The sequence below is a fragment of the Lycium ferocissimum genome, chromosome 10, assembly GCF_029784015.1.
Source record: "Lycium ferocissimum isolate CSIRO_LF1 chromosome 10, AGI_CSIRO_Lferr_CH_V1, whole genome shotgun sequence".
Classification (NCBI taxonomy): Eukaryota; Viridiplantae; Streptophyta; class Magnoliopsida; order Solanales; family Solanaceae; genus Lycium; species Lycium ferocissimum.
Genome location: NC_081351.1, coordinates 43,093,084 through 43,117,806, shown reverse-complemented (window position 1 = coordinate 43,117,806; position 24,723 = coordinate 43,093,084). Strand labels below are relative to the sequence as shown.

Sequence of the window (24,723 nt, the reverse complement as noted above, 5' to 3'; positions counted from 1 at the left end):
TCACTCCCAATTTTTCAAAAAGAAGAATCTAACTTCTATTGAATTTCCCCATAAGTGCCCCTTAAGGCAATGAATAGCGAGTTGTCTTATCGATACCCAAGTAATTTCCAAGTGCAATCATTCGTCTTCCCGCGATTGTACACGCCTCCCATCCGTTGATACTTAAGCCTTGGTTCATATTCATCTTCTTCTATTTCTTCTTCATCGAATATTCGTCTCTTTCATCGTCGGATCCGAAAAAAAAACTAAGATCTATGCCGGAGAAGATGAAAAAAAAACTCGGGCTACATCGGAAAAAAAATGTCCAGATTGTCGCCGTATTCACGGAATTTTTTCCTCGTATCCGGAAAAACTCGGATCTACGTCGGAAAAAAAAATGTCCGATTTTACGTATTCGGAATTTTTTCCGGTCGGATCCGAAAAAGTCCGGACTTTCGCTTTTTTGTTTGTATATTTACCGTGTATATAATGTTTTTCGCTTGTATTTATTGTATACATACGGAAAAATATGGCGTATTTGTTAATTTTTTTTGGTGTATCTATGTTGTATACGTATTTTTCACTCCGTATTTGTTGTATACATACGGACAATATGGCATATTTGTTAATTTTTTGGTGTATGAATGTTTTATACTGTATTTTTCACCTGTATCAGTTGTATACATATCGGAAAATATGATATATTTGTGTAATTATTGGTGTATATATATTCTGTTTTTACTCGTTGTATTCATGAATACAACAAGCCAATTTATGAATACAGATAGTTATTTCATGAATACAGTGAAAAAAAATTGTTGAATTCATGAATATAGCTAAAAAACGAAAAATTGAATACACGTATGGGAGCTAGGTTGATTTACTTCTGAACGTAAATATTGAAATATTAGCTATGCAGTTTGATTATATCCCAAATGTTTGCTATTTACGTAAAATGCCCAAAAATTAAAGACCAGTCCGAAGTCTAGGGAAACACTTGAACTGTTGGGCTGGTCTCATGGGCCAAGCCCTTCTTATCGGGCCTTTTGCAAATACAAAAGCCCAGCCCAAACTTGTCCACCATCTCACTACCGCCATTCTACCATTTTCCAAACGGAAAAGGGCCAAAATTACGCCTGAACTTTAAAAAATAGTTCATCCATCTATTCGATTATCTTTAGCCAATTATACCCTTTACGGTTATACTATAAATTCAATTATACCCTTATGTCTAGCTAGCGCCGTAAGCATCATCCAACCCTTCAAAATTATTTTACCCTCAAATAATTTTTTACCTACTAAAATAACTCAACCTGACCCGAATTTTTTTTTCCAGCAAAAATAATATGAATAATTTTTTCAGCAAAATAAAATAAAAATAATTACATATTATTTTTGCTGGAAAAAAAATTCAGGTCGGGTTGAGTTATTTTAGTGGATAAAATATTATTTGAGGGTAAAATAATTTTGAAGGGCTAATAATAATGCGTGGTTAGCTGATTTATGAATAAGGGATAATTGACCCCATAGTAAAATATAAGTGTAAGGGTATAATTGACCCTAAAGTATAATGAAGGGTATGGATGAACTATTTTTGAAAGTTCATGGTAATTTCGGCCCTTTTCCGTTTTCCAAATCTCTTCTTCTCTCACCCTAGGGTTTCCATTTCTACCTATACACAGAATTCCCAAATCTCCCAATCACAACTCCACAAAACTCTCCCAAATTCGAAGCTATGCCACGTAGACGTGACTACGACGACGACGACGAACCAGAGGATGATGAAGATGACGTGTACGAAGACGAGGTAGAGGAAGAATTATTAGAAGAAGAAGATGTTGAGGATAGAGGAGGAGGAGGAAAGGCTGCTGGAAGGAAACGGCGGAGATCAGATTTCATTGATGACGTGGCGGAGGAAGATGAAGATGAGGATGATGAAGACGACGATGACGATGAGGATTATGGCGGTGGCGGTGGTGGAGGAAATAGGAGAAGACCTAAAAGGAGGACAGGTTCCGAATTCTTTGATTTAGAAGCTGCTGTTGATAGTGATGAGGATGAAGAAGAAGAAGAAGGCGAAGACGGTTAGACACTTACACTTACTTATTACCTCTGATGTTTTGTATTCGTTTTTTGTTAATGATTTGTTTTATTAGCGAAATTTGTTGTTTACTTTCCTGCATCGAAGAATGAAGAAATCACCAAAAAAAAAAAAACGATTGAAAATACAGTCAAGCATCTTTACAACAGTGTAGTTTGTTCCGATATTTTTTTGGTTGCTGTAGCGAAATGCTATTATAGAGAACATATAGGCGAAGAAGGTTAGACTTACTATCTGTTTCTGTTTGAACATATGTTTGAAGTTGTTAATTTGTTTTATCTGAGAAATTTGTTTACTAATGGAGAATTCATCATAAAAATGTACTGGAAATATTGTTTTTTTTGTTGGAATTTGTTGGATCAGGAATATGTGGAGAGCCTTGGAGCCTGTTTGGATTGGCTTATTTTATCCATTTGTTTACTTGCCTGCATCGAAGAATGAAGAATAAAAATGTGTTAAAAATAATGTTTTTTTTGTTGTTGGAATTTGGGGATAAGCAGATGAAGTAGGATTAGGATCCGTTACTATCTGTCTGTTTTCTCTTTGTTTTTGATTTGTGTTATTAGTTCAATTTGTTGTTTACTTGCCTGCATCGAAGAATGATGAAGAAAACATAAGAATGTATTGAAAATATTGTTTGGTGGTTTGGAATTTGTGGATAAACAGATGAAGTAGGATCGGGAATAACACTAGATGGTTAATAGTTTCTGCCTCCTCTTTACACACGTAACACTTGTTGACTATTTGGAATCCCTTCGTTGTAAACTATATCGAGTAAAAGAACCCTTTTTAGACACTAACCAGTTGAAACGACTGACTTTTGTAGGAGCCTCTTGACTCCTAGATTTGTCTCCAGGGACCAAAAAGAACATCATTTACCTCGTGTATGAATATGTTGAAACTCGTCTTGACAATATAAATTCCTTTGTTGTGGCCTCTCCATATCAAATGATCTTCATTAGTGGTTAGGCTTACAAATGTAGGCAGTATACTGACAAATTCAGCTCCATGCATTTATGTTTCTTCTGAATTTTATATTCCAACTGTTGCCTGCCCAACATTGTGCCTCTTGAATTCTTTGTGAAGTACCAATCTTAATATTATTCTCTAAGGACAAGCTATCCCAACTATTTATCCTGCGAAAAAGAAATATTCCTTCCATTACCTATCTGGAAGTCAATATGCTGTGAGAAAGCAGGCGATAAAGGAGCATGTGTTCCCCCAAATACTAATTCCTTGTGGAGAGGGACCTCAGTTGGTGCACCATGCATTAAAAAACGCAAAATCTTTGCTATTGCTCTCCTTCACAAGGCATTAGCTTTGTACTGAATCTCCAAAGCCACTTCACTAAAGGCATCTGTTTTATATCCTTAAGTTCTTAAAGCAACCTCCTTGCTCCTTTGTTGCAATGACAATGCTACGATACATTACTAGATTAGGGGTGCTGTTCGTAGGATGCGCAGGGGAAGAGCGATCGGACCAGACGGGATCCCGGGGGAATTTTGGAAGAGCGCGGGGCCGGCGAGGTTTGAGTGGGCACTAGGTTGTTTAATGTCATCTTTAAGACGGCATTGATGCCGAAGAATGGAGGGCGAGTGAAATGATCCTACGTACAAGAATAAGGAGATATCACGAGTTGTAATTATGGGGAGGTATCAAGCTGCTAAGCCATACTATGAAACTATGGGAAGGGTGGTGGAGATGAGGGTGAGGAGAGGTGTGGTCTATTTCATAGAACCGGTTCGGATTTATGCTTGGGACGTTCTCGACTCTTTGAAGCCATCCATCTTGCGAGAAGATTGGTGGAGAAGTATAAGGGAGAGGAAGAGAGACACATGGTATTCATCGACCTGAAAAGGCTTATGATAAAGTTCGAGAGAGATCTATGGAAATGCTTGGAGGCTAAAAGTGTACTGTGGCGTACATTAGGGTGATCAAGGACATGTATGAGGGAGCACGAAAACCAAAGTAAGGACGGTAGGAGAGACTCGGACCACTTTCCGGTTGTGATGGGGTTGCGTCAAGGATCGGCTCTTGAGTCCGTTTCTATTTGCCTTAGTGATGGATGGATTGACACGGCAAATTCAAGGTGAGGTGCCATGGTGTATGCTTTTCGCGGACGATATAGTCTTGATTGACGAGACTCGTAGCGGAGTTAACGCTAAGGCTGGAGGATTGGAGACATACTTTGGAGACTAAGGGTTTAAGTGAGTAGGACGAGCAGTACTTGGAGTGTAAGTTCGGTGAAGCACCTCGGGAGGGCAGGCGTGGAAGTGAGGCTTGGTACCCGAGGTATCGTAAAGAAAAATAGTTTTAAGTACCTTGGGTCTATTGTGCAAGGCGGCGGGGAGATTGACGATGATGTCACACATCGTATTAGGGCAGGTGGATGAAATGGAGGCTTGCTTCGGAGTGCTATGTGACAAGAAGGTGCCACCAAAACTTAAGGGCAAGTTCTACAAAGCGGTGGTTAGGCCGACTATGTTGTATGGGGCGAGTCTTTGGCAGTTAAGATCTCTCACGTTCAAAAGATGAAAGTGGCGAGATGAGAATGTTGAGATGGATGTGTGGCCACGCCGGGAGCGACGAGGATTAGGAATGAGGATATTCGGGATAAGGTGGGGGTGGCCTCGGTGGAAGACAAGTTGCGAGAAGCGAAAGTGAGATGGTTTGGGCATGTGAAGGAGAGACGGCATGCCCCGGTGCGGAGAGGTGTGAGAGGTTGGCCATGGATGGTTTCGGACGAGGTAGGGGTAGGCCGAAGAAGTATTGGGGGAGGTAATTAGACACGACATGGCACAATTACGACTACCGAGGACATGACCTTAGATAGGAGGGTTTGGAGGACCCAATTAGGGTAGAAGGCTAGTAGATAGTCCGTTACCCGTTCTTATTAGTAATCGCAAGATATGTAATATAATTTCTTATGCTCCAATTTATGCTATTATCTACTATTTCTGTGCTTTCATTACCCCGTGGTACTGTGCCGATTGCATTATTTTATTTTATATTATTGCTTTTACATGTCGCTTTGAATTTCTTAGCATTATCGACTTGTTTATGCTTTTATGCTTTTCGAGCCGAGGGTCTTTCGGAAAGCGGCCGTCCTACCTTGGTAGGAGTAAGGTCTGCGTACACTCTACCCTCCCCAGACCCCACGATGTGGGATTTTACTGGGTTGTTGTTGTTGTTGTTGTTGTATTTTCTTAGCTACTTCGGATGGCATGTAAAATAAGGACATTGTATATGTGGGGATTACATATCATTATTATCGATCTTCCCTCGAAGAAAGATATTGTTTCTTCCAATTAGCCAATCCTATTTCACATCTATATTCTCCTCCTTGCCAAATAAATTCAGATTTTGCTTTTGCCCCCACAAGCAATCCCAGGTAACTAGTCGGAAGAAAACTTTGTTTGACATCCTGAAATTGCAACAACATTCTGCAACTCTTGAATTGTGTTCAATGGCTCTTGAATTGTGTTCAATGGAATTATTCTGCTCTTGGTCGAGTTCACTTGAAGTCCTGAAAACCCTTCAAGCACACATATTAGTCTTAAATATCTTGATTGGTTCACTTCTGATTCACAAAAAATAAGAGGATCAGCGGTATAGTGAGGATATGAAATAGAGAGGTCATTATCATGTCTGCATTTCATTCTAAAACCACTAATCCAGTGTTCAAGAACTGTAAAGTTGACAAGAGGGGTTTGCTCATATGGTAAGCACCTTCCATCTCCATCCCTAAGGTTGTGGGTTCGAGTCACCATGGGAGCAAAAAGGTGGGAGCTCCTAGGGAGGGGTGAAAAAAAAAAAAACTGTAAAGTTGATCATATTGCTAAGTCCTTTCGTTGCCAATAAGAATAAGAAAGGAGAAATGAGATCTCATTGTCTAAGGCCTTGTTGGGAAGCAGAGGAACCCTTGTGGCGGTCCATTTATAAATACAAGGACTCAAAACCTGAAAGTGGTGATATAATGCCAAATCCAATTCATCCATTTCTTGTCAAAGGCTAAATATATGAGAACCTTCAACAAGAATTCATATTCACATGATTGTATGCCTTCTCAGTATCAAGTTTACACATTATACGTGTTATCTTCTCACTCAGCCTAGTGTTGAGACTGTCATTAGCGGTTAAAGCTGCATCCATGATTTGCCTTCTTTTCAAAAATGCTATTTGACTACTGGACACCTAAGTTGCGTGGACTCTTCACTTTGGATGCCACATCCGTGTCGGATTCTCCAAAAATACACTACTTTTTTGAGAATCTGACATGCACTTGTTGACATTTTGAAGAGTCCAAGAAACATAGCTGGACGCTAGTTTAGGCATCACCCCTTCAACCTCTTAGTGCGAATTTTTGCCACAATATTATAGAAACTACCAATTAGACGAATAGGTTTATAATTTCTCAATTCTCTAGCAGCACTCTTTTTAGGAATAAGAACTATTACGACGGTGACATTAAAGCTCTTCTCAAATTTCTCTTCCTCATGAAAATTTAAGGCCTCCATAATATCCTCCTTCAAGCAATTCCGACACTTTTGAAAGAACCCTGTAGTATACCCATGCAGCAATGGAGCTTTGTGACTAGCGAAGTAGCGCATTGCTTTACTACTTCAATGGCCTCCCATGCAAATGATATTTTTAGCCAAATATGCTTTTCATCACTTATGCTCGTCCTAAATTGGTTGTAGGTCACCAAGTTTCAGTCCCTGAATTGAGCTTTTCATAAGAACCCAAAAGCTCATTTTTAATCTCCACTGGATCCTCTAATATTGTTCTGTCCACTACTATGACATCAATATGATTATTCATTTTGTTACCATTGGCCAACTTTTTTAAAAAATTGGGTGTTTCTACCTCTCTGCTTTAGCCACAAACATTCTGGCTTCTTTCTCCAATATATCTCCTCTTAATTTGCTATGTCTTTAATCTCCTTTGGATGTTGGCCTTTTCTTAATTCAACTTCTGTCAGACCTATGTTTTCCTTCAATCTATCCAAACGGCTCGGTTATATTTAACACCCTTGGCTAAAAGGAAATCATTTGATATTTGACTGGGAATAAAAGACCTTGCACTACATGTCAAGAGTATGCTAATCATGACACAGGTCCTTGGAAGCGTATCTCTAAACTGTGAGAGGAGTTCCCGTTCAATTCAACATTCAAGTTAGGTAATAGATGGATCACACATATCAATCTGGAAAGATGAAAGTGGCATTAAAAAAGGAGTTTCTTAATTTATATGCGCTGGCAAGCAACCATGAGGCTAATGTGGAACAGAATTGGCAGCACAACAATAGCGACCTACGACTTAGGAGGAACATTCAGGACTGGACGATGAATGAGCTAATGGAATTGCTTGCTAAACTATTAGGTGTTTGCTTCAAACTCTCAGGTGGAGGATAAGTTACTATTGGGGGACAAAAGATGGTACATTCATTGTGAAGAGAGGCTATCTACAACTCTGCTCCAACAAGGAGTAGATTGACAAATGGCCTTGGAAACTCATCTGGAGTACAAAACTACCCACTAGAGTGATTTGCTTTAGCTGGGTAATATTATATGAGATCAGCCTTACATCAAAACAACCTTAGCAGGAGGAGCAGCCAGACATCGAACAGATGTTATATGTGCCAGATAGAGTTAGAAAGTGTTAGACACTATTCCTGAATTATACAGTAGCAGCATGTTCTTCTCCATTTTTTGACTAGCCTAGGTCATGCCTAATAGTAACAAGAAAGCTTATGAGAGCTGGTGTTCATGATGCAGCTGGAATGAGAGGCAGCAACAACAACAACATGCCCAGTATAATCCCACCATGTGGGGTCTGGGGAGGGTAGAGTGTACGCAGACCTAATCCCCACCTTCAAAGGTAGGGCGGCTGTTTCCGAAAGACCCTCGGCTCAAGAGAGAAAAAGAGAGGGAAACAAGGAAAACAAGACAAAAGGTCAGATAGGGCCAAGCATACCGAAAACAATATGAAAACAAGGAATAAACAAAAGCGAGAAAGTCATGGAAGAACAGTCCGGAAAGAAAGGAGCATTAACTACTATAGATAAATAAGATAAACAAAGTACACGGCCCAACAAATATAAGCAGCAGTCAAATGTGCAGCTGGAATGAGAGGAATTGTAGATATTTTGGTGGTTCCTCAACTCCAAATTATGCTCTAAAAAGCAAAGTGCTGACTTAACTTATTTAGCTGGCTCAATCAGGCTCCTGTAACTAGTTGTTACTATTTTTTGGAATGTGTTTGCTCCTTGGTGTTAGACTAGACTAGTTTTTTTTTTTTTTTTTTTTTTTTTTTTTTTCATGAGCAAACTCGCTCTCTCTTTCCTGCAACTTTTTGCTCCATATTGTTGATGCTTCTTAATCAAACTTTTTGCTCCCCTTCCCCCCCAAAAAAAGAGGAAATTATCAACAATTGACACAGATACCTTCTGGGTTAACTGTTGTAGAATGAGGTATTAAATTTGGGGAAATTTAGTTCGAGATACTGTGTACAGTCTATTTGCAGTCTACTTTGTGCTTGCTGGAATTTGTTTTCCAGTCTGAGAGTTTAAAGCTGGTGTGACCTGAGCTTGTCTCTGTCTAGAATAAATGTAAGGACGCTGTCGTCAAAGGCACGCTTACTCCCTGAAGCGAGGCACAAATCATGTTGAGCGCTTCGCCTCGCTTTATGGCCGCTTCAGTGCATCATCAAGGCTCTAAGGCATACTTTTCCTTGCCAATGAGTGCAATCCTGAAGATGTGACACTAAACAAATGATATTTCACTTCAGCATAATTTTTTTTCAATTTCTTTGTCCATATATTTGTTTTCAGCTTATGATTATTAATCATGGACCACACATACATATTTGTAGTTTTTCTCCATTTGCGCCTTTTTTCATTAAAGCCCATGCTTTATTTGTGCTTAAAGCCCCAAAGGACCTTAGAGCATTTTTTCGCTTTTCGCTTTTGATAACACTGTTTAAGGGAAACTTAGTTTATAAATGTTATTCCCTTAGTCCCATTTTATGTGATATGGTTTGACTAGGCACAGAGTTTAAGAAAGAAAGAAGACTGTTGAAACTTGTGTTGTAAAACAAGCCATAGATAGTTGTGTAGCTTTAAATCATTTCATTAAGGGTAAAAAAGGAAGTTTTAAGTTAAATTATTTCTAAATATAGAAATGTATCATTCTTTTTGGGACAGACTGAAAAGGAAAGTGTATCACATAAATTGGGACAGAGGGAGTAATAACTTTGAGCTTTTCATGTTCTTGTATCTTTCTCCCTGCATGGTCTTTTATCTGTTGGTGTTGATTGTTAAATTTTTATTTGCAGATTTCATAGTAGATAATGGAGCTGATATACCTGATGAGGATGGCGCCAGACGTGAATATCGTCACCGACTGTTGCCACATGATGACCAAGAAGAAGACCTTGAGGCGCTTACGAGAAGCATTCAGCAAAGATATGCGAGGTCACCTCATGTAGAGTATGATGAGGAAGCAACAGATGTTGAGCAGCAAGCTCTCTTGCCATCTGTTAGGGATCCAAAGCTCTGGATGGTGAAATGTGCGGTATGGTGTTGGCGTTCTGCCATGAAGTTCAGCATTTTATCATTTTTTTATTACTGTGGTGTCCGGGGCATCTTATGCGCCTCATTATTCCATTGGGTCCCACTAGCATGGGTACCGAGTAACTCTGCCAACAAGGCTTAGGTAGAAGGAAGAAATCACCTAGTGTTTTTAGGCTGCGCAAGGATTTGAACCTGAGACCTCATGGTTCTTCTCCCACGTCATTGGTCACTGGGCTGGAACACTCCCTTGTGTGCTTAAGCATTCACATTTCTATGTATTTTTCTTATAACCTTCACATTTTATCTTGAGATTTATTGCTACATCATGTTCTGTAGATTGGCCGTGAGAGAGAGGTCGCGGTTTGCCTAATGCAAAAGGCAATTGATAGAGGACCTGAATTGCAAATTCGATCAGTTGTAGCCCTTGATCATCTTAAGAACTATATATACATAGAAGCGGACAAAGAAGCCCACGTGAGGGAGGTATGTTATGGATGATACATTCTCTGTTTTGAGTCATATTAAGCATAATGTCACTCGTTAAAATAATGTGTCTATCTAGTAATCTTCCAATAACCTGATTATATGTATGCTGCCTATATGCTACAGGCATGCAAGGGTATGCGCAATATATATGCCTCCGCTAAAATAATGCTGGTTCCCATAAAAGAGATGACTGATGTCCTTTCAGTTGAAAGCAAAGCGGTTGATCTTGCTAGGGATACTTGGGTCCGAATGAAGATGGGGACTTACAAGGGAGACCTTGCGAAGGTTGTCAAGTATTCTGCATTTTATGTTGCGATGAATAAATTTGATGTTCTCTTCTGATATTTGATCTTTCTGCTATTTAGGTTGTGGATGTCGATAATGTGAGACAGAGAGTCGTCGTAAAATTAATTCCAAGGATTGATTTACAGGCTCTTGCAAACAAGTTGGTATGTTTATTTGGTTAATCATTGTATTTTGACTCTTATTAGAATCGTTCTGCATTCTTGAAATACATGAGTGTTAAATCATAAATGTTAATTTTGTAAGAACTTTTTGGATTCCTTATCTCATTACCGGGATTGTTGGGATCTGGCTGACTTATATACACCTTTGTAAATTGACAGCATTATATAGAGCTGTTTCTTGGCAATTACTAAAATTTGTGCTCACCTATCCAAAATAATTGTTTGTTGTTGTAAGAAACAGTTGACATTCCTTCTTGCATTGTTGACACTGCTTTTGTAGGAAGGGAGGGAAGCTCCAAAGAAAAAGGCATTTATTCCTCCGCCACGCTTCATGAATATTGATGAAGCCAGGTAATTGTTCCTTGGTGTCTCTAGTTGCAATAAGAGCACAAATAATGGTCTATATAGAATTGTTAAATCTGTTTCTCATTGTTTGCAGAGAGATGAATCTACGTGTGGAACGTAGGCGAGACCCGATGTCAGGTGACTATTTTGAGAATATTGGAGGTATGATGTTCAAAGATGGTTTCCTATATAAGACAGTGTCAATGAAATCAATCAGAACCCTGAACATACAGCCAACTTTTGATGAACTTGAGAAATTTCGCCAACCTGGTGAGGGTGGGGATGGCGATATGGCTAGTCTATCTACTTTGTTTGCAAATAGGAAAAAAGGTCATTTTATGAAGGGTGACCGAGTTATTGTGGTGAAGGGGGATCTCAGGAACTTGAAAGGCCATGTTGAGAAAGTCGAAGAAGATACTGTTCATATCAGACCAAATCAGAAAGACCTTCCTTTGGTAGTATTCCCCTCCTTTAAATACGTATTGTTCATGCATCAAGTGCCTCTGGAGGAGTGAGTACTGTATTTTTTTATTAACAAGTTTCCCTGACTGTGGTAGCAGACTTTGGCTTTTAGTGACAAAGAGCTGTGCAAGTACTTTGATCCTGGAAATCACGTGAAAGTAGTATCGGGTTCATCTGAAGGTGCAACCGGCATGGTTGTTTCTGTTCAGGGGCATGTGGTTAACTTGGTATCAGATACTACTAAGGAACTTGTAAGTTGACATGGTAATTTGAGGCCTCTAATCTGAAGTCTCTTTCGAACAATGGTGACCCTACTTATTTTTTCTGATACTGCAGCTCCGTGTATTTGCTGATAATGTTGTTGAGAGTTCTGAAGTAACATCTGGTCTCACTCGTATTGGGGAATATGAGCTCCATGACCTTGTAATACTAGAGTAAGCATTTAGCTTCTTATGAGAGTAAAGGGGACATGAAACAGTTTAGTCATTTTCGAACCAACAGCGAAATTTCTTAATTGATTACATTTTGTGCAGCAATAGGAGTTTTGGTGTGATTATACGTGTAGAAAGTGAAGCCTTCCAGGTGAGCACTGTAGTTTGAGGTTGAAATTATTCTGTTAATTGTGTTGCTCACATTTGACTAATGTTATAGGTTCTTAAGGGTGTGCCTGATAGACCTGAGGTAGCACTTGTTAGACTTAGAGAGATCAAATCAAAAGTTGACAGGAAATGGAATGCCCAAGATAGGTTTAAGAATCCCTTAGCGGTGAAAGACGTGGTAAAAGTTCTTGAAGGTCCTTGCAAAGTGAGTATTGGCTTTTCTAGACTTCCTTGTTACTGAGTACTGACATTGTTCATACATTTTGTATATTGTTGTTATAACTATTCTTGACACATATAGGGAAAACAAGGTCCTGTAGAACACATCTTCAGAGGAGTTCTCTTTATTTATGATCGTCATCATCTTGAGCATGCTGGTTTTATTTGTGCCAAAACCCAAGCTTGTGTGTTGGTTGGTGGTTCACGGGCAAATGGTGATAGAAATGTATGTCTAGTATTTCTCCTGGAAGTTTGAGCTCGCTCTTGCTTTTGCAATTCCATCTTAATTACTTTTGCAATTCCATCTTAATTATTGTCTTGCTGGCTCAATATTGTTCTTATATTGGATTCCTCTAGGGTAACCCCTTGTCATCAAGATTTGCGCATATGAGAGCTCCACCACGTGCTCCTCAATCTCCAATGAGATCATCTAGAGGTGGCCCACCTATGAGTCGTAAGTTTCCTTATAATGGTGATATCTTGATGATGTTAGTTTTCTTTTAATACAAATTTATTCACCTGCGGAGTCCTGATCATCTGATGTTTATTAATAAATGCCATTTATCACATTTTCTATCTTTATTTTGCTGTTCTTCATTTAATCATTAGTCTCTTAACTTTTATGCTTGGTGTGCTCTAGATGGAGGAAGACATAGAGGTGGAAGAGGGCAGGACGCTTTAATTGGAGCTGATGTGAAAATTCGCCTTGGCCCATTCAAAGGTTGTAAAGGCCGTGTTGTAGATATCAAAGGAACTTCAGTCCGAGTTGAACTGGAAGCCCAGATGAAAGTTGTTACAGGCAAGTGGTTCTTCAATGTCAGGAATGACCTTTATTTTTTTTTTTGTGTGTGTGTGGGGCGGGGGGGGGGGGGTTTGTTGAATCGACCTTTTGGACAGTCATCCAAATTTAGGCAGTATTTCCGTTTTGAAGTTTCTGTTTATCATACTTTTGATTGCTTACATTCATTGCTGATGTCAATGTTTCCTGCAGTTGATCGCAACCATATTTCGGATAATGTTAACGTGTTAACGCCATTCAGGTGAGTATATTTCGGTTCTAAACTTTGGGTTATTGAGTGTTCATTGTCTAACAATTTTTTTCTGTTTGTAGGGAACCATCTAGATATGGTTTGGGAAGTGAAACACCATCACATCCTTCAAGGACTCCACTCCACCCCTTTATGACACCTATGAGAGATCCTGGAGGTCCATTTTTCTGCTGCCCTCTTCCGATAGTGTTTTCGTTCACTTTTTTCCCCAGCTGTTTGACTTTAGCTCTTTTCGTCATCTTCCTCTATAGCAACACCTATCCATGATGGCATGAGGACGCCAATGCGTGACAGAGCATGGAATCCAATGAGTCCACCTAGGTATGTTGTATCCTAGAGAAAATGAGCCAAATGGCCTAAGTTTTTGAAAATAGAGTGAAGGCCATGTAATCTGCCTAGTTCTTAGTTGACCTGAAACTAATTAATTAAAGGTTTGAAGAAATTGGAAAGACCTGTGTCTTTACTTGAAACATGAAATACTTGTCTTTTATTGTTTAGATTAAGGAAATATGGTTCTATTTGTACTATTGACGTGTGAATTTCTCCTCTTTGTATGGCTGAAAGTTTAAAAATTGTGATCTTGAACTTTTGAAAGCCTTTGTGCATTTGCTAGATACAGTGAGTGCTGAATTATGGTTTTCATTTGTGTTCGTGATGACACTTTAAGTGGCATGCTCTCATTTTAGATTAATCTTGCTATTTTAGTTTCTTCCTTTTACTCCCATAGATTTGGTGAGTTGCAATTCCATTTTTTTTAATATTAAATGGTTGCAATGCAATGGCAAACTGCCAGGGACAATTGGGAAGATGGAAACCCTGCTTCCTGGGGGTCAAGTCCGCAGTATCAGGTTTACACGCTTTCCACTTTATTTCTGTATAAAATGGAGTTTTCTCTTTTAATGTGATTATCCTGCTTTCTTCATTTTTCAGCCATCTAGTCCTCGTTCAAGGGTGTATGAAGCACCTACTCCTGGTTCTGGTTGGACCAACACTCCTAGTGGTAATTACAGTGATGCCGGGACCCCAAGAGACAATGGTTCTGCATATGGTAAACCAAAGTTCCATTTACAGGAGTGAAAACATAGAGTTGCATTTTCTTCTCCGGCTTCTTGTATGGAGAATATAATGCCATTTTTCTTTGTTCCATGCAGCTAATGCTCCAAGTCCTTACTTGCCATCAACTCCTGGTGGACAACCACCAATGACACCGAGTTCAGCATATATACCTGGTACTCCTGGTGGGCAGCCAATGACTCCTGGAAGTGGTGGGCTGGATATGATGTCACCTATAGGAGGTGCGTCCTCTGTTTCACACAATAGTTTGCGTGTCTTTTGGATGACAAATCACTCAAATAAATGTTACTGAAAAGTTCAAATGAGAAACATTTTACTCTATTGAGCTGGTAAACTTGTGATCACTGCAGATTTTAGATATTTTACCCATAATCTCTTGCATTCAAGGGAAAGAAAAACATTTTATTGAGATCAGATGATCTTGTTTCCACTTTGCAAATTGATGAACTAGTTTGGTTTTGTAATTCATGTTCATGCATTTTAATTCAATGTTATAGTTTGTAGTTATGACTTTTGTCCCGGGCTTCCCATACATACCCTTTTATTAATTGTATTTTGGTTTATATTTGAGCTTGTCACATGTTTCAACCAAACTGTAAAGAATAGATGATATCTTCATATTTAAATTTCTGGCCTTTTGACCAAAATTATCTTTTTTTAGCATCTTTTTTCTTTTACTATTGAATTTCCCTTCCAAGTTTTCTTTCTTCACATATCAAAGTTCTAAAAAAGTGTTTTCTCCCTACAAATGTGGATCCTCTTTTGTGTTTTTGGTTATTAAGTAATATTAGTACACTTTTATACACAAGTTTAAAAGTGGATCGTAACAATAGTTACATTTAAAAAGAGATTTAAAAATCTTATATTTTTATTGGGCAAAAGATGCAGAATGTGAGAACCTAAATATCCTTGAATATCGAAGGAGTGTATTAATTTAAGGAATAATTTTCAAAGATTTTACAAAAAATCGATGAAGAGCATATTCTTGGTAGGAATGAGCTCAATTATAATACGAAAATATGTATAGTTCATATATACAGATGCGTCTAAAAGTAACATGGAAGGAATTATATTAATTTTTCATTGTTCAAATGGGAATTAATTTATCTAATATAACTAATTTGAATTATGAAGTCAGTCCTAATATATCACATTGTATGTGTATTTCCTGTTTGAATACGCAACATAGGAATAAATATTAGGAAAGGCAACATAGCAAGTATTATAACTATGTTACATAGTTTATGTTAAGAGTCCCACATTGGATATGGGATGGGCGATTGGTCTCCTTATATGGTCTTGGACAATCCTCACCGTGTGAGCTTGGTTTTAGGGTTGAGTTAGGCCAAGATCCATTTGGTTACATGGTATTAGAGCAAGACCAACATCAATTTGTTAAGAGTCCCACATCGGATAAGGGATGAGTACTTGGTCTCCTTATATGGACTTGGATAATCCTCACCCTAAGATCCATGTCCCTAAGATCCATGTCTGTACAGTTTAAATAATGAAATGATTTATATAAGGTAAAATTTTAACTGATTTTAAATCTGCATAATCTTAAAAAGGAAACATTCAATAACCAAAATTTTAGTTGATTTATAAGTCCTAAATATTAGGAAGATAAGTAAATGACCATTTTTATCCAATATAGGGCACGCGTGTTGTGCGTGTACCCTCAATAAGTATAATTTTTTTTCGAGAATCACAAATTAAATTTGATGAAATAAACTTACCAAAAGTATGTTTTCAAGTATTAGCTTTAGAAGAAGCTTCATAAGAAGGAATGCGGACTGAGGACATGTCATACCAAAAAAAAAAAAAAAAACTCTCAGGTCTAAAATAATGGTTTAAATTTATTTACCATCACTATTTAAGATTCCCTTTCCTTGAAATACTTTTTCTAGCATGGCTTCTTAGAGATAATTGTTGTCAGCTAATTAAGTCATACACAAACTTGATGCTACCTTATTAAAAAAAAAAAAAAGTAATACACAAACTTGACTGGAAAAAACAAAGTAATACACGAACTTATTTAAAGAAGAAAAAGTCAGAAGGTTTGAAAAAGATGCGCGAAGTGAAATAAAACAAAATTGTTTTTATTTACTTTTTCTATCTTAAACCACAAAATATGCTTCATGGATCAGTTCATAGAACTCCCGGAGATTCAACTCCACGAAAGAAAAGCAAAACAAAATTTCTAGCTGTAGAAATAGTTGAAGAATGCCGTTAATGATGAGATGCTTAGATTAAGGGAAACTTTGCGCGTGGAGGTCTTTTTAGATATATCTTATTCAAAAAAAGAGTCTTTTTAGATATATGCTTTTCCAACTCAAGTATAATTCTTATTAGCTTTTGCATGATTAGGAATAGAAGACTCAAATTTAGTTGCATAGGACTTTAGGACTACTCCATAAAACTAATCGGGGTAAATATCATATATTTATTGTTTACAATTAACTAACAAATTTGTTGCTAATATTACCTAGTCTAAGACTAACAAAATATAGAAAATGAGATAGACACGAACTTGGAAAGAAGCGATATAGTCCAAGACTAACTAAATATAGAAAATGAAATAGGCACGAACTTGGGAAGAAGCAATAAACTCACCACATTGCCCTTCAAAAATAAAGCTCCTTATTATTAGTTAAAAAGAATAAAATACCTAGGAAAAACTTGAATGAAGCAATATCATATATATGCATATGTTAACTGTTTCAATAAAACCCCATATATATGCACGTACAATGAAATGACATCTTTATTTATTTAATTGAAAAAGGTCAAAGAATATAAGAAACGTCATAAAATTTAGGGGAGACAGATTCATAGATGAATTTAAAGTTCAAGATATTAGCTCCTTCAAATTTAAAAGATTAACTGCAATATCCAGTATTTGAGAAACATCATAAAATATAGGAGTAAAACAAATTCATAGATGAATTTAAAGTTCAAGATATTAGCTCCTTCAAAATTTAAAAGATCAACTGCAATATCCAATATTTGAAATATTAAAGGCAGTTATTATTATTCCAACATGTAATGTACTATGTTGATATATTTATTGTTTATAACTGTATAGATATTTATTAATATTTAATCTAAAATGATTATTAATCAACTCTAATGGAATAAAAAATGGACAAAATTTTGAAAAGAAGGAAACTTTCTCACTGCACTTCTCGTATAAGGAGATAGACGCCTCGTTCAATTATTTTGTTTAAAAGGTTAGGCATCTGAACAGAACTTGAAAAGAAGAAGTATCATCACTATATTCCTCCTAACGTGTACCATAACTTTTCCATAAATTGCTCAAAGGTCCGAAAATACTTGAGTAAAAATGACAAACTTTTAGTTGCATTCAATAAAGAATTAGATAAATTTGTCATTGAATTAGTTTTTTAATATTTAGGACTTCCTACCTAGTTTAAATAAGGAATATTTAATAAGAAATTTTTAGTGTTTTCGAAGTCCTAAATATTAGGAAATTAATTAAATGATAATTTGCCCAACATAAAATCTGTTTTTAATGGGTAGAAAAGTCGAACGACATTCCACCAATGGCACGTGCTTTTAAATATATATAGATTTGTAGATTTTTAGTATTAGATTTAAATTTTGTCATTTAGCTCAATGTGTTCAATTTTTGAACATTCTCAGTGGTTTTTGTTGATTATTAATGTCACTCTAATATTAGTCAAAGTCACAATGTGGGGAATGCAAGGAAGTTCGAACAGTGCGTAGTTACTACTTGATGATTTAGGCATAGAGGAGAATGACCTTTAATGCTGTTCATTATTGCAAATTCATCTTATTATTTAATCTAGAGACTAGAAAAGTGCTAGGTATGCTGTTTGCCACTTTCAGTAATAGTTGACAACTCTGTAATTGCAGGTGGGGATACGGAAGGTCCTTGGCTCTTGCCTGATATCTTGGTCAATGTACGGAAGTCCAATGACGATATTGTCATTGGAGTTGTCCATGAGGTGCTAGCGGTATGTAAATTCTGCACTGATTTGTCTTCCCTTTAGACGGAATCTGCTTCACATACTATGGCCTGGGTGTGCATGTGATAAATATGAATTTAACATTGACAGGGTGCTTTTTTTGGGAAGTACATAGAAACCTCTTAGAGCCTGTTTGGATAGGCTTGTGGCTTTTGACTTATTTTTGTTATTTTGGCTTAAAAACAAGTGCTGAAAAGCACTTTTTTACCTTACCCAAACACTATAAAAGTGTGTAAAAGCACTTAAATTAAGCCATTCCAAACGGGCTCTTAATGCGTTGCACATGTAAATATTAATTTTGAAAGTGATTATTAAATATTTATTCATGGTAACCTAGGCAATGGTAGTGAAAATGACGAGCTTATGAATTTATATTGTGTTTTTGTCGTACTTTTGGATTTCTGGTTCATTTGATTTTTATGTTTAGGAGAATAATTTTTTTCCTCTAATATTGCTGGATTAGATCTTGAAATTTGTAATTCTATTCATGTTTTAAAAAAATAATACTCCCTCCGGATCAAAAAGAGTGGCCACTTAGCCATTTGCACACCCCTTAAGAAAATACTAACTCCTAGACAAAAATAGGTAATTTGACTAAACTGCCCCCTAATTAAATATGTATTGGGATTTGATCACATAACCCTTAATAGGGGCACGTTTGAAAAAATAAGGTTAATTCTTTCTTGATTTGATAAGTGGACACTTTTTTTTACCCAAGAAAAAAAGGCTAAGTGGACACTCTTTTTGATCCGGAGGGAGTAATATTTACCCCACCCGTTCCAATTTGTGTGACACGCTCCATGCTGGGACATTTCAGAATGATTGATATCTTTCTAACATCTACAATTTTCACAACTTTCAAGCATTTAAACTTTTCACTCTTTAACTTCGATGCGATGTTCTCTATATCTCTCTCTCTCTTTAATATTTTCTTCCGACATCAGTAATATATTTTCAAGCCAATAAAGTGAAACAGTGCTAAAACTGTGCTAATTAGTGTTGTCAAAGGCGTGCTCCCTGAAGCGATGCACAAAACATCTTGAGCGCTTTGCCTCGCTTTATTGGCGCTTCAGTGTCGTCTTCAAGGCTCTAAGGCATACTTTCCCTTGTCAATGAGCATAATTCTGAAGATGAGACTAAATAATTGATATTTCACTTTATCGTTATATTTTTTCAATTTCTTTGTCGATATATTTGTTATTCATACTTATAGATATTGGACTACGCATACATATTTATATGTTTTTCTCCATTTGCACCTTTTTTCATTAAAGCTGCTTTGTGTGCGCTAAAAGCCCCAAAAGGCCTTATAGCTTTTTTTCGCTTTTTGCTTTTGATTACACTGATGCTAATGGTTCCACACGTGATAGCACACCAACATGCTTGTGCACCTGTTATACATATTTCTGAAAAGCTGGATAATTTGATCAGAGATTTCTGAGAACCTTGGTTAAAACCTCCTTTTCAAGGGGGAATGGTTTGTCATTTTTCCTCGGAAAACTAACCCAACGTTCTTGAACTTTCTTCTGGAGCAGGATGGTTCCTGCAGTGTTGGACTTGGATCAAGCGGCAATGGTGACACGATCATTGCGCATCCAACTGAGATTGAGATAGTTGTACCAAAGAAGTCGGATAAAATCAAGATCATGGGTGGTCCGCAACGTGGTGCAACCGGTAAGCTTATTGGTGTTGATGGCACTGATGGGATTGTAAAGGTTGATGACACCCTTGATGTTAAGATATTAGACATGGTACTTTTGGCGAAGTTAGCGCATGCATAGTGACTAGCAATTCTAGTTAGTGAGCATGTTGTGATCAATAGAGATAGTTTGCATTTGTATTATATTTCAGGTTATGCTCATCATGAGTTCAAGGCTCAATCTTTATGTGTAATCTTTCCTTTCGGTTTCTGGTCCTTTTGTTTACTTTGCTCTGAAAGGACTATGTAAATGAATTTTCAAAAAAAAAAAAAAGAAAAAAAAAAGGGTTTTAAAGGACGTTATAGAAAGCACCCCGTGTTTTTTGTTATAGTTAAGTGTAAAATGCAGGAGGCCATCGTTCATATCTTATCTGATGTGTTCTTTATTTGGGTTCTAATGGAACGCCTCTGTAGAATTTGTTTTAATTATTGCTACTCTGGCAGTTGTATGATTGTATAAAAAAATAATAGAGGGTGATCACTGAACAATATGAGGAAAGGGCTCTAACTGTTATGATACTTCATAGGTTGCCGTTCCCGTTTACCTTAAGCTATAGTATGCGGAAAAGTCTTTTGATTGACAGGTACTACTAAATTATTGACTGGATCTTCTTGCCTGATGTTTGCATGTCGTGTAACAGATAAAGTGACGAGAGTTGGTGGAATAAATAATTCATGTGGTGAACTAAATGTACCATTATTTTGACATGTTATTAGTATAAGTTTCTATATTCTACAATTACAGAAGTTTTTCAATCTGAGTAGAGCCTAAGAACTAGTGAGGTAAAACTCACCTAGAGTTGTATTTTCATCATAGTCCACAGTTAGATGGCTATGGTGTCGCATATAAACTTGGAAACGGGATGAACTGGTTGGATAATACTTCAAGTACCACACACAACACGATGATCAGAACACTTTTTTTTTTTCCAATTTCTTTTTTGGAGCTTGTCACGCATGCTTGAAAAAAAAAACACCAACTTGGAAACGCCACAAGGGTCAAGAACATATTACTTATGGAAATTAAAGAGGAATGGATGACAGATTAATTTTGATTTCTTGTCAAGTGTGAGACCTGATTCTTGTTAATTTAAAAGGAAAATTTTCTTCATTTGTTGGCGAGGTCGTAAATATAGTAATTTGTATTTAACTGGAGAAATATCCAAGGCTTAAACATATGACAAAATGAAATGATTCGTTTATACAAGGCGAGACAAATTACAAGGATTTTTGAAAGGGAAAGCAGAAACACATACTAAAGCAAGAAAATGGGAGAAAAGGCAGTCATTATAGCAGCTCCATGCCATGTTTGATGAGGAAAGAGTTAGATTGGTCCATGTGGATGATGCAACGAAGGCCTTCTCCTTTGAGCATGAGATCAAAAGCCTTGTTGATTTCAGAAAATGGGAGCTGATGAGTTATGAACTTCTCCAATTCTAGTTCCTTATTCATGTATTGCTCCACTACAGAAGGAAGATCCGATCGCGGCTTGTAGTTTCCAAAGAATGTGCCCTTTAGAGTCCTTTCATTCAACAAGTTCATAGGGTGCGTCTTGAATACAGCTTCTTTATGGGGTACTCCCACAAGAACAGCAACTCCCCAGCCCTGTCATTCAGTACGCTTTTTATTAGTTTCTTTCTTTTTATGAACAAAAATTGCATTGAGTTAAAGATGAGAATTTAATTGTAGAAGAAAGCATACATCATGGACACATTCAAATGCAGAAATCATAGCATCAATGTGGCCTGTGCACTCTACGCTACGGTCAACTCCACCATCGGTCATCTCAGCTATTACCTATCAAACGTTCAAGAAAATTTACATTGGATACTGGATTTTCACTCAATTTTTGCTAATATAAACTGATATATGAGGAGACAGAAGCTTATCTGAAAGTACCTCTTGAACTGGTCTGTTATAGTCTTTTGGGTTCACAAATTCTGTCACGCCAAATTTCTTTGCTGCAGAAACACAAGCGTAAAGAAGAAAAGGATCAATGAGTTAATTTCAGTGTGTCAAGCTATAAGGAGGAGAACAGAAGCAGAGGTCATATCTGGATTTCAAGAAAGCAAACGATTTGGATTAGGTTACCTAGCTCAAATCTGCTTGCATTCAAATCAACACCGATAATTCTTGAAGCCCCTGCAATCCTTGCTCCTTCAGCAGCCTATTAAAATTGGATGCAACCAATTTATTAGTCACTTGAAAACTTATATTGCAGGAAAAGATATTCAAATAGATAGGAGGAATACTCACAGCAAGGCCTACAGCCCCAAGTCCAAACACAGCCACACTTGAGCCTTTTGTTGGTTTGGCAACATTCAGAGTTGCACCAAGGCCTATAAGCATACAAAATCTGACTAGTTAACATATGCATAGACCCTCTACAAAATTTACCAATGAACTTTTTTAAAAAAAAAAAAAAAAAAAAAAAAAAAAAGAAGTTAGTTTACCAGTTGAAATTCCACAACTGAGGACACAGACTTTGTCAAGAGGAGCAAGTGGATTGATTTTGGCAACACAACCAACATGAACCACAGTGTACTCACTAAAAGTGGATGTCCCTACAAAATGGTAAATGGGCTTCCCATTGATGGAGAATCTTGATTGCTCATCATTAATCATCACTCCCCTGTCTGTGTTAATCCTCAATAGGCTGCACATATTGCTCTCTTCTGATTTGCAGTGTGCACAGTTTTTGCATTCACCAGTGAACACTGGAAGTACATGGTCCCCTGGAGCAAGTTCTGTCACTCCCTCTCCCACACTCTCCACAATCCTAAATACCAATAAATGAAAACAAAATCAAATGAAAGCACAGTTATATCAACACCCTTTTGGTTCTTGAACTTTTTTAAATGCAAGGACATACCCTGCTGCCTCATGTCCAAGAATACGAGGAAAAACTGAATTTTGGGCCTGCAATAGATGAAAATTAAGACTTTGTTGATGACATTTAGAAACATCAATACGATCTAGCAATTTGTTGTTATATATTTACCTTGGCTTCCCAAAAGTAGATATCAGTGTGGCAAAGGGAAGTGTAGAGGATTTTGAGACGAACTTCCATTTTCTGAGGAGGTGCCACTTCCACTTCCTCTATTACCAGTGGCTTCCCTGCCTCCCATGCCACAGCAGCTGCAAAAAAATCAAAAATTTTCATTACCTCAAAGTTCCCATTTGGATAATTGATTACTCCCTCCGTCTCAAATTATTTATCGCTTTTTTTGTATTACATGTCCCTTAAGAAATATTAATTAGGAGAGGTATTCGACCTACTTTACCCTTATTTATGTCTAAGTTATAATCTCTAAATATTTACTCTTTTTGTGTGTTATTTCCGGTAAAATGAAGAAAAAATAATTAATTATGTTTTGAAGTTTTAAAATGACAAATAATTTGAGATAATTATTTTTTAGTAATCATGACAAATAATTTGAGACGGAGGAGTGCCAAATAAAAAAGAAAAGAAAACTTCTCCTGAAACTGTTTGTGCAAAAATAGTGGTAAACTGAGTAAGTTTACTCTACCATATATAGATATAATTTAGAAAGTTCACATATTTTATTTACAGTATATATATGGGATGAATAAATTTATGTAAGTACCTTTGCAACGAATGACTTGTCCAGCAGTGGTAGACATGATCTTTCTTGATTTCCTTCTTTAATAGTAATAATAACTGGAATATATTGAGTTTTGCGTTTCTTGATGAATTGATGTGTGATGAAACAACACTGCTCATTCTTGGGTTATTTATACTTGAAATGTTGCAGAGAAATATACACTTGGAATATGGATTTTCTTAATACGGTAGGCCATGGGAAAACCATTTATCAGGTTTGCGTTATTTGCATCCGGTTTTTGAATCTCTTTGTTTGTTTTGCGTTATTCTTTGTCAAGCAAAGTGAAAGCTGGTATATTATATTACTCCCTCCGTCCTATAATAAGTGTCACCTTAGTCAAAAACACGTTTATTAAGAAATCAATAATGTAATATGAAGTTTACCAAATTACCCCTATATAATAAAAATAAATTACTTTTCCTCTTAATTAGAGGATGCACAAGTAGTGAACCTTTTGACATTGAGAATCCAACAATACCAAATTACTATGTGGCCTTTCCAATCATCATTTAGATGTTACTTTAACTTTTCTTTTTGTCTAAGGGTAAAATTGGAAAATAGTAGTCAATTTATGTCTTGGTTTCCTAAGGTGACATTTATTATGGGATTAAATTTTTTGGGCTAAGGTGACGCTTATTATGGGACGGAGGGATTAGTATTTTGCAATGACAAATGTAAAGTGAACCTGATAATTATGCCAAACGTATATTCAACTGTGATGATGTTTCTTTTTTTATAAATTAAGCTAGATGTAATTGTTATATGTTGTATTTAAAAATATTATGTTACTTTTGTTTGCAAGTAAAGTAAACTTAAGGATTTCAAAATAACATTTATCATTTTTGTTGAAAACGTATTTTTTATTTAAAAAATTGGGAATAAGTTGGGATTTCTCTTCTTCTTCTTTTTTTTTTTTTTTTTTTTGAAATTTAGTTGGGGACGTTTAAAAAAAATAAAAATTATGCAGTTGTTTTCTTGTTATTTGATGGTTTCTTTGCCGTCCATTTCATAAAACCTTAAGTGGTATTCTTATA

General features: G+C 36.8%; 2 protein-coding genes across 2 annotated transcripts; one reads left to right on the top strand and one right to left on the bottom strand.

Moving 5' to 3' along the window:
* Positions 1 to 1,604: 1,604 nt before the first annotated feature.
* LOC132033969 (putative transcription elongation factor SPT5 homolog 1) lies at positions 1,605 to 20,392 on the top strand. The gene is made up of 22 exons (XM_059424158.1): positions 1,605 to 2,063; positions 9,416 to 9,654; positions 9,990 to 10,136; positions 10,263 to 10,424; positions 10,505 to 10,588; positions 10,887 to 10,957; positions 11,046 to 11,406; positions 11,512 to 11,664; positions 11,750 to 11,847; positions 11,947 to 11,995; positions 12,065 to 12,217; positions 12,314 to 12,457; positions 12,589 to 12,685; positions 12,872 to 13,030; positions 13,223 to 13,271; positions 13,343 to 13,437; positions 13,532 to 13,601; positions 14,074 to 14,128; positions 14,211 to 14,328; positions 14,432 to 14,575; positions 18,252 to 18,352; positions 19,900 to 20,392. The coding sequence occupies exons 1-22, from the start codon at positions 1,715 to 1,717 to the stop codon at positions 20,143 to 20,145; spliced, it is 3,144 nt and encodes a 1,047-aa protein (XP_059280141.1). The 5' UTR covers positions 1,605 to 1,714; the 3' UTR covers positions 20,146 to 20,392.
* An 851-nt stretch (positions 20,393 to 21,243) lies between these two features.
* Positions 21,244 to 23,830, bottom strand: LOC132033970 (alcohol dehydrogenase 1-like). Its single transcript, XM_059424159.1, has 9 exons — positions 23,672 to 23,830; positions 23,065 to 23,201; positions 22,936 to 22,982; positions 22,517 to 22,842; positions 22,320 to 22,402; positions 22,155 to 22,230; positions 21,963 to 22,024; positions 21,765 to 21,860; positions 21,244 to 21,668 (listed from the first exon to the last, which is right to left on the bottom strand). Exons 1-9 carry the CDS (start codon positions 23,706 to 23,708, stop codon positions 21,351 to 21,353), a joined length of 1,182 nt encoding a protein of 393 aa, XP_059280142.1. The 5' UTR covers positions 23,709 to 23,830; the 3' UTR covers positions 21,244 to 21,350.
* Between the last annotated feature and the right edge of the window lie 893 nt (positions 23,831 to 24,723).

What these genes read in the sequence shown, in the direction of transcription:
- LOC132033970 (XM_059424159.1), bottom strand. Translation starts at nt 23,708, where the DNA reads ATGTCTACCACTGCTGGACAAGTCATTCGTTGCAAAG. An exon ending in ACAAGTCATTCGTTGCAAAG is followed by an intron (nt 23,202 to 23,671) that starts GTACTTACATAA and finishes ATTTTTTTGCAG; the next exon opens with CTGCTGTGGCATGGGAGGCA. An exon ending in TCTACTTTTGGGAAGCCAAG is followed by an intron (nt 22,983 to 23,064) that starts GTAAATATATAA and finishes CATCTATTGCAG; the next exon opens with GCCCAAAATTCAGTTTTTCC.
- LOC132033969 (XM_059424158.1), top strand. Translation starts at nt 1,715, where the DNA reads ATGCCACGTAGACGTGACTACGACGACGACGACGAACCAGAGGATGAT. An exon ending in TAGAAAGTGAAGCCTTCCAG is followed by an intron (nt 11,996 to 12,064) that starts GTGAGCACTGTA and finishes CTAATGTTATAG; the next exon opens with GTTCTTAAGGGTGTGCCTGA. An exon ending in AGGTGGCCCACCTATGAGTC is followed by an intron (nt 12,686 to 12,871) that starts GTAAGTTTCCTT and finishes GGTGTGCTCTAG; the next exon opens with ATGGAGGAAGACATAGAGGT.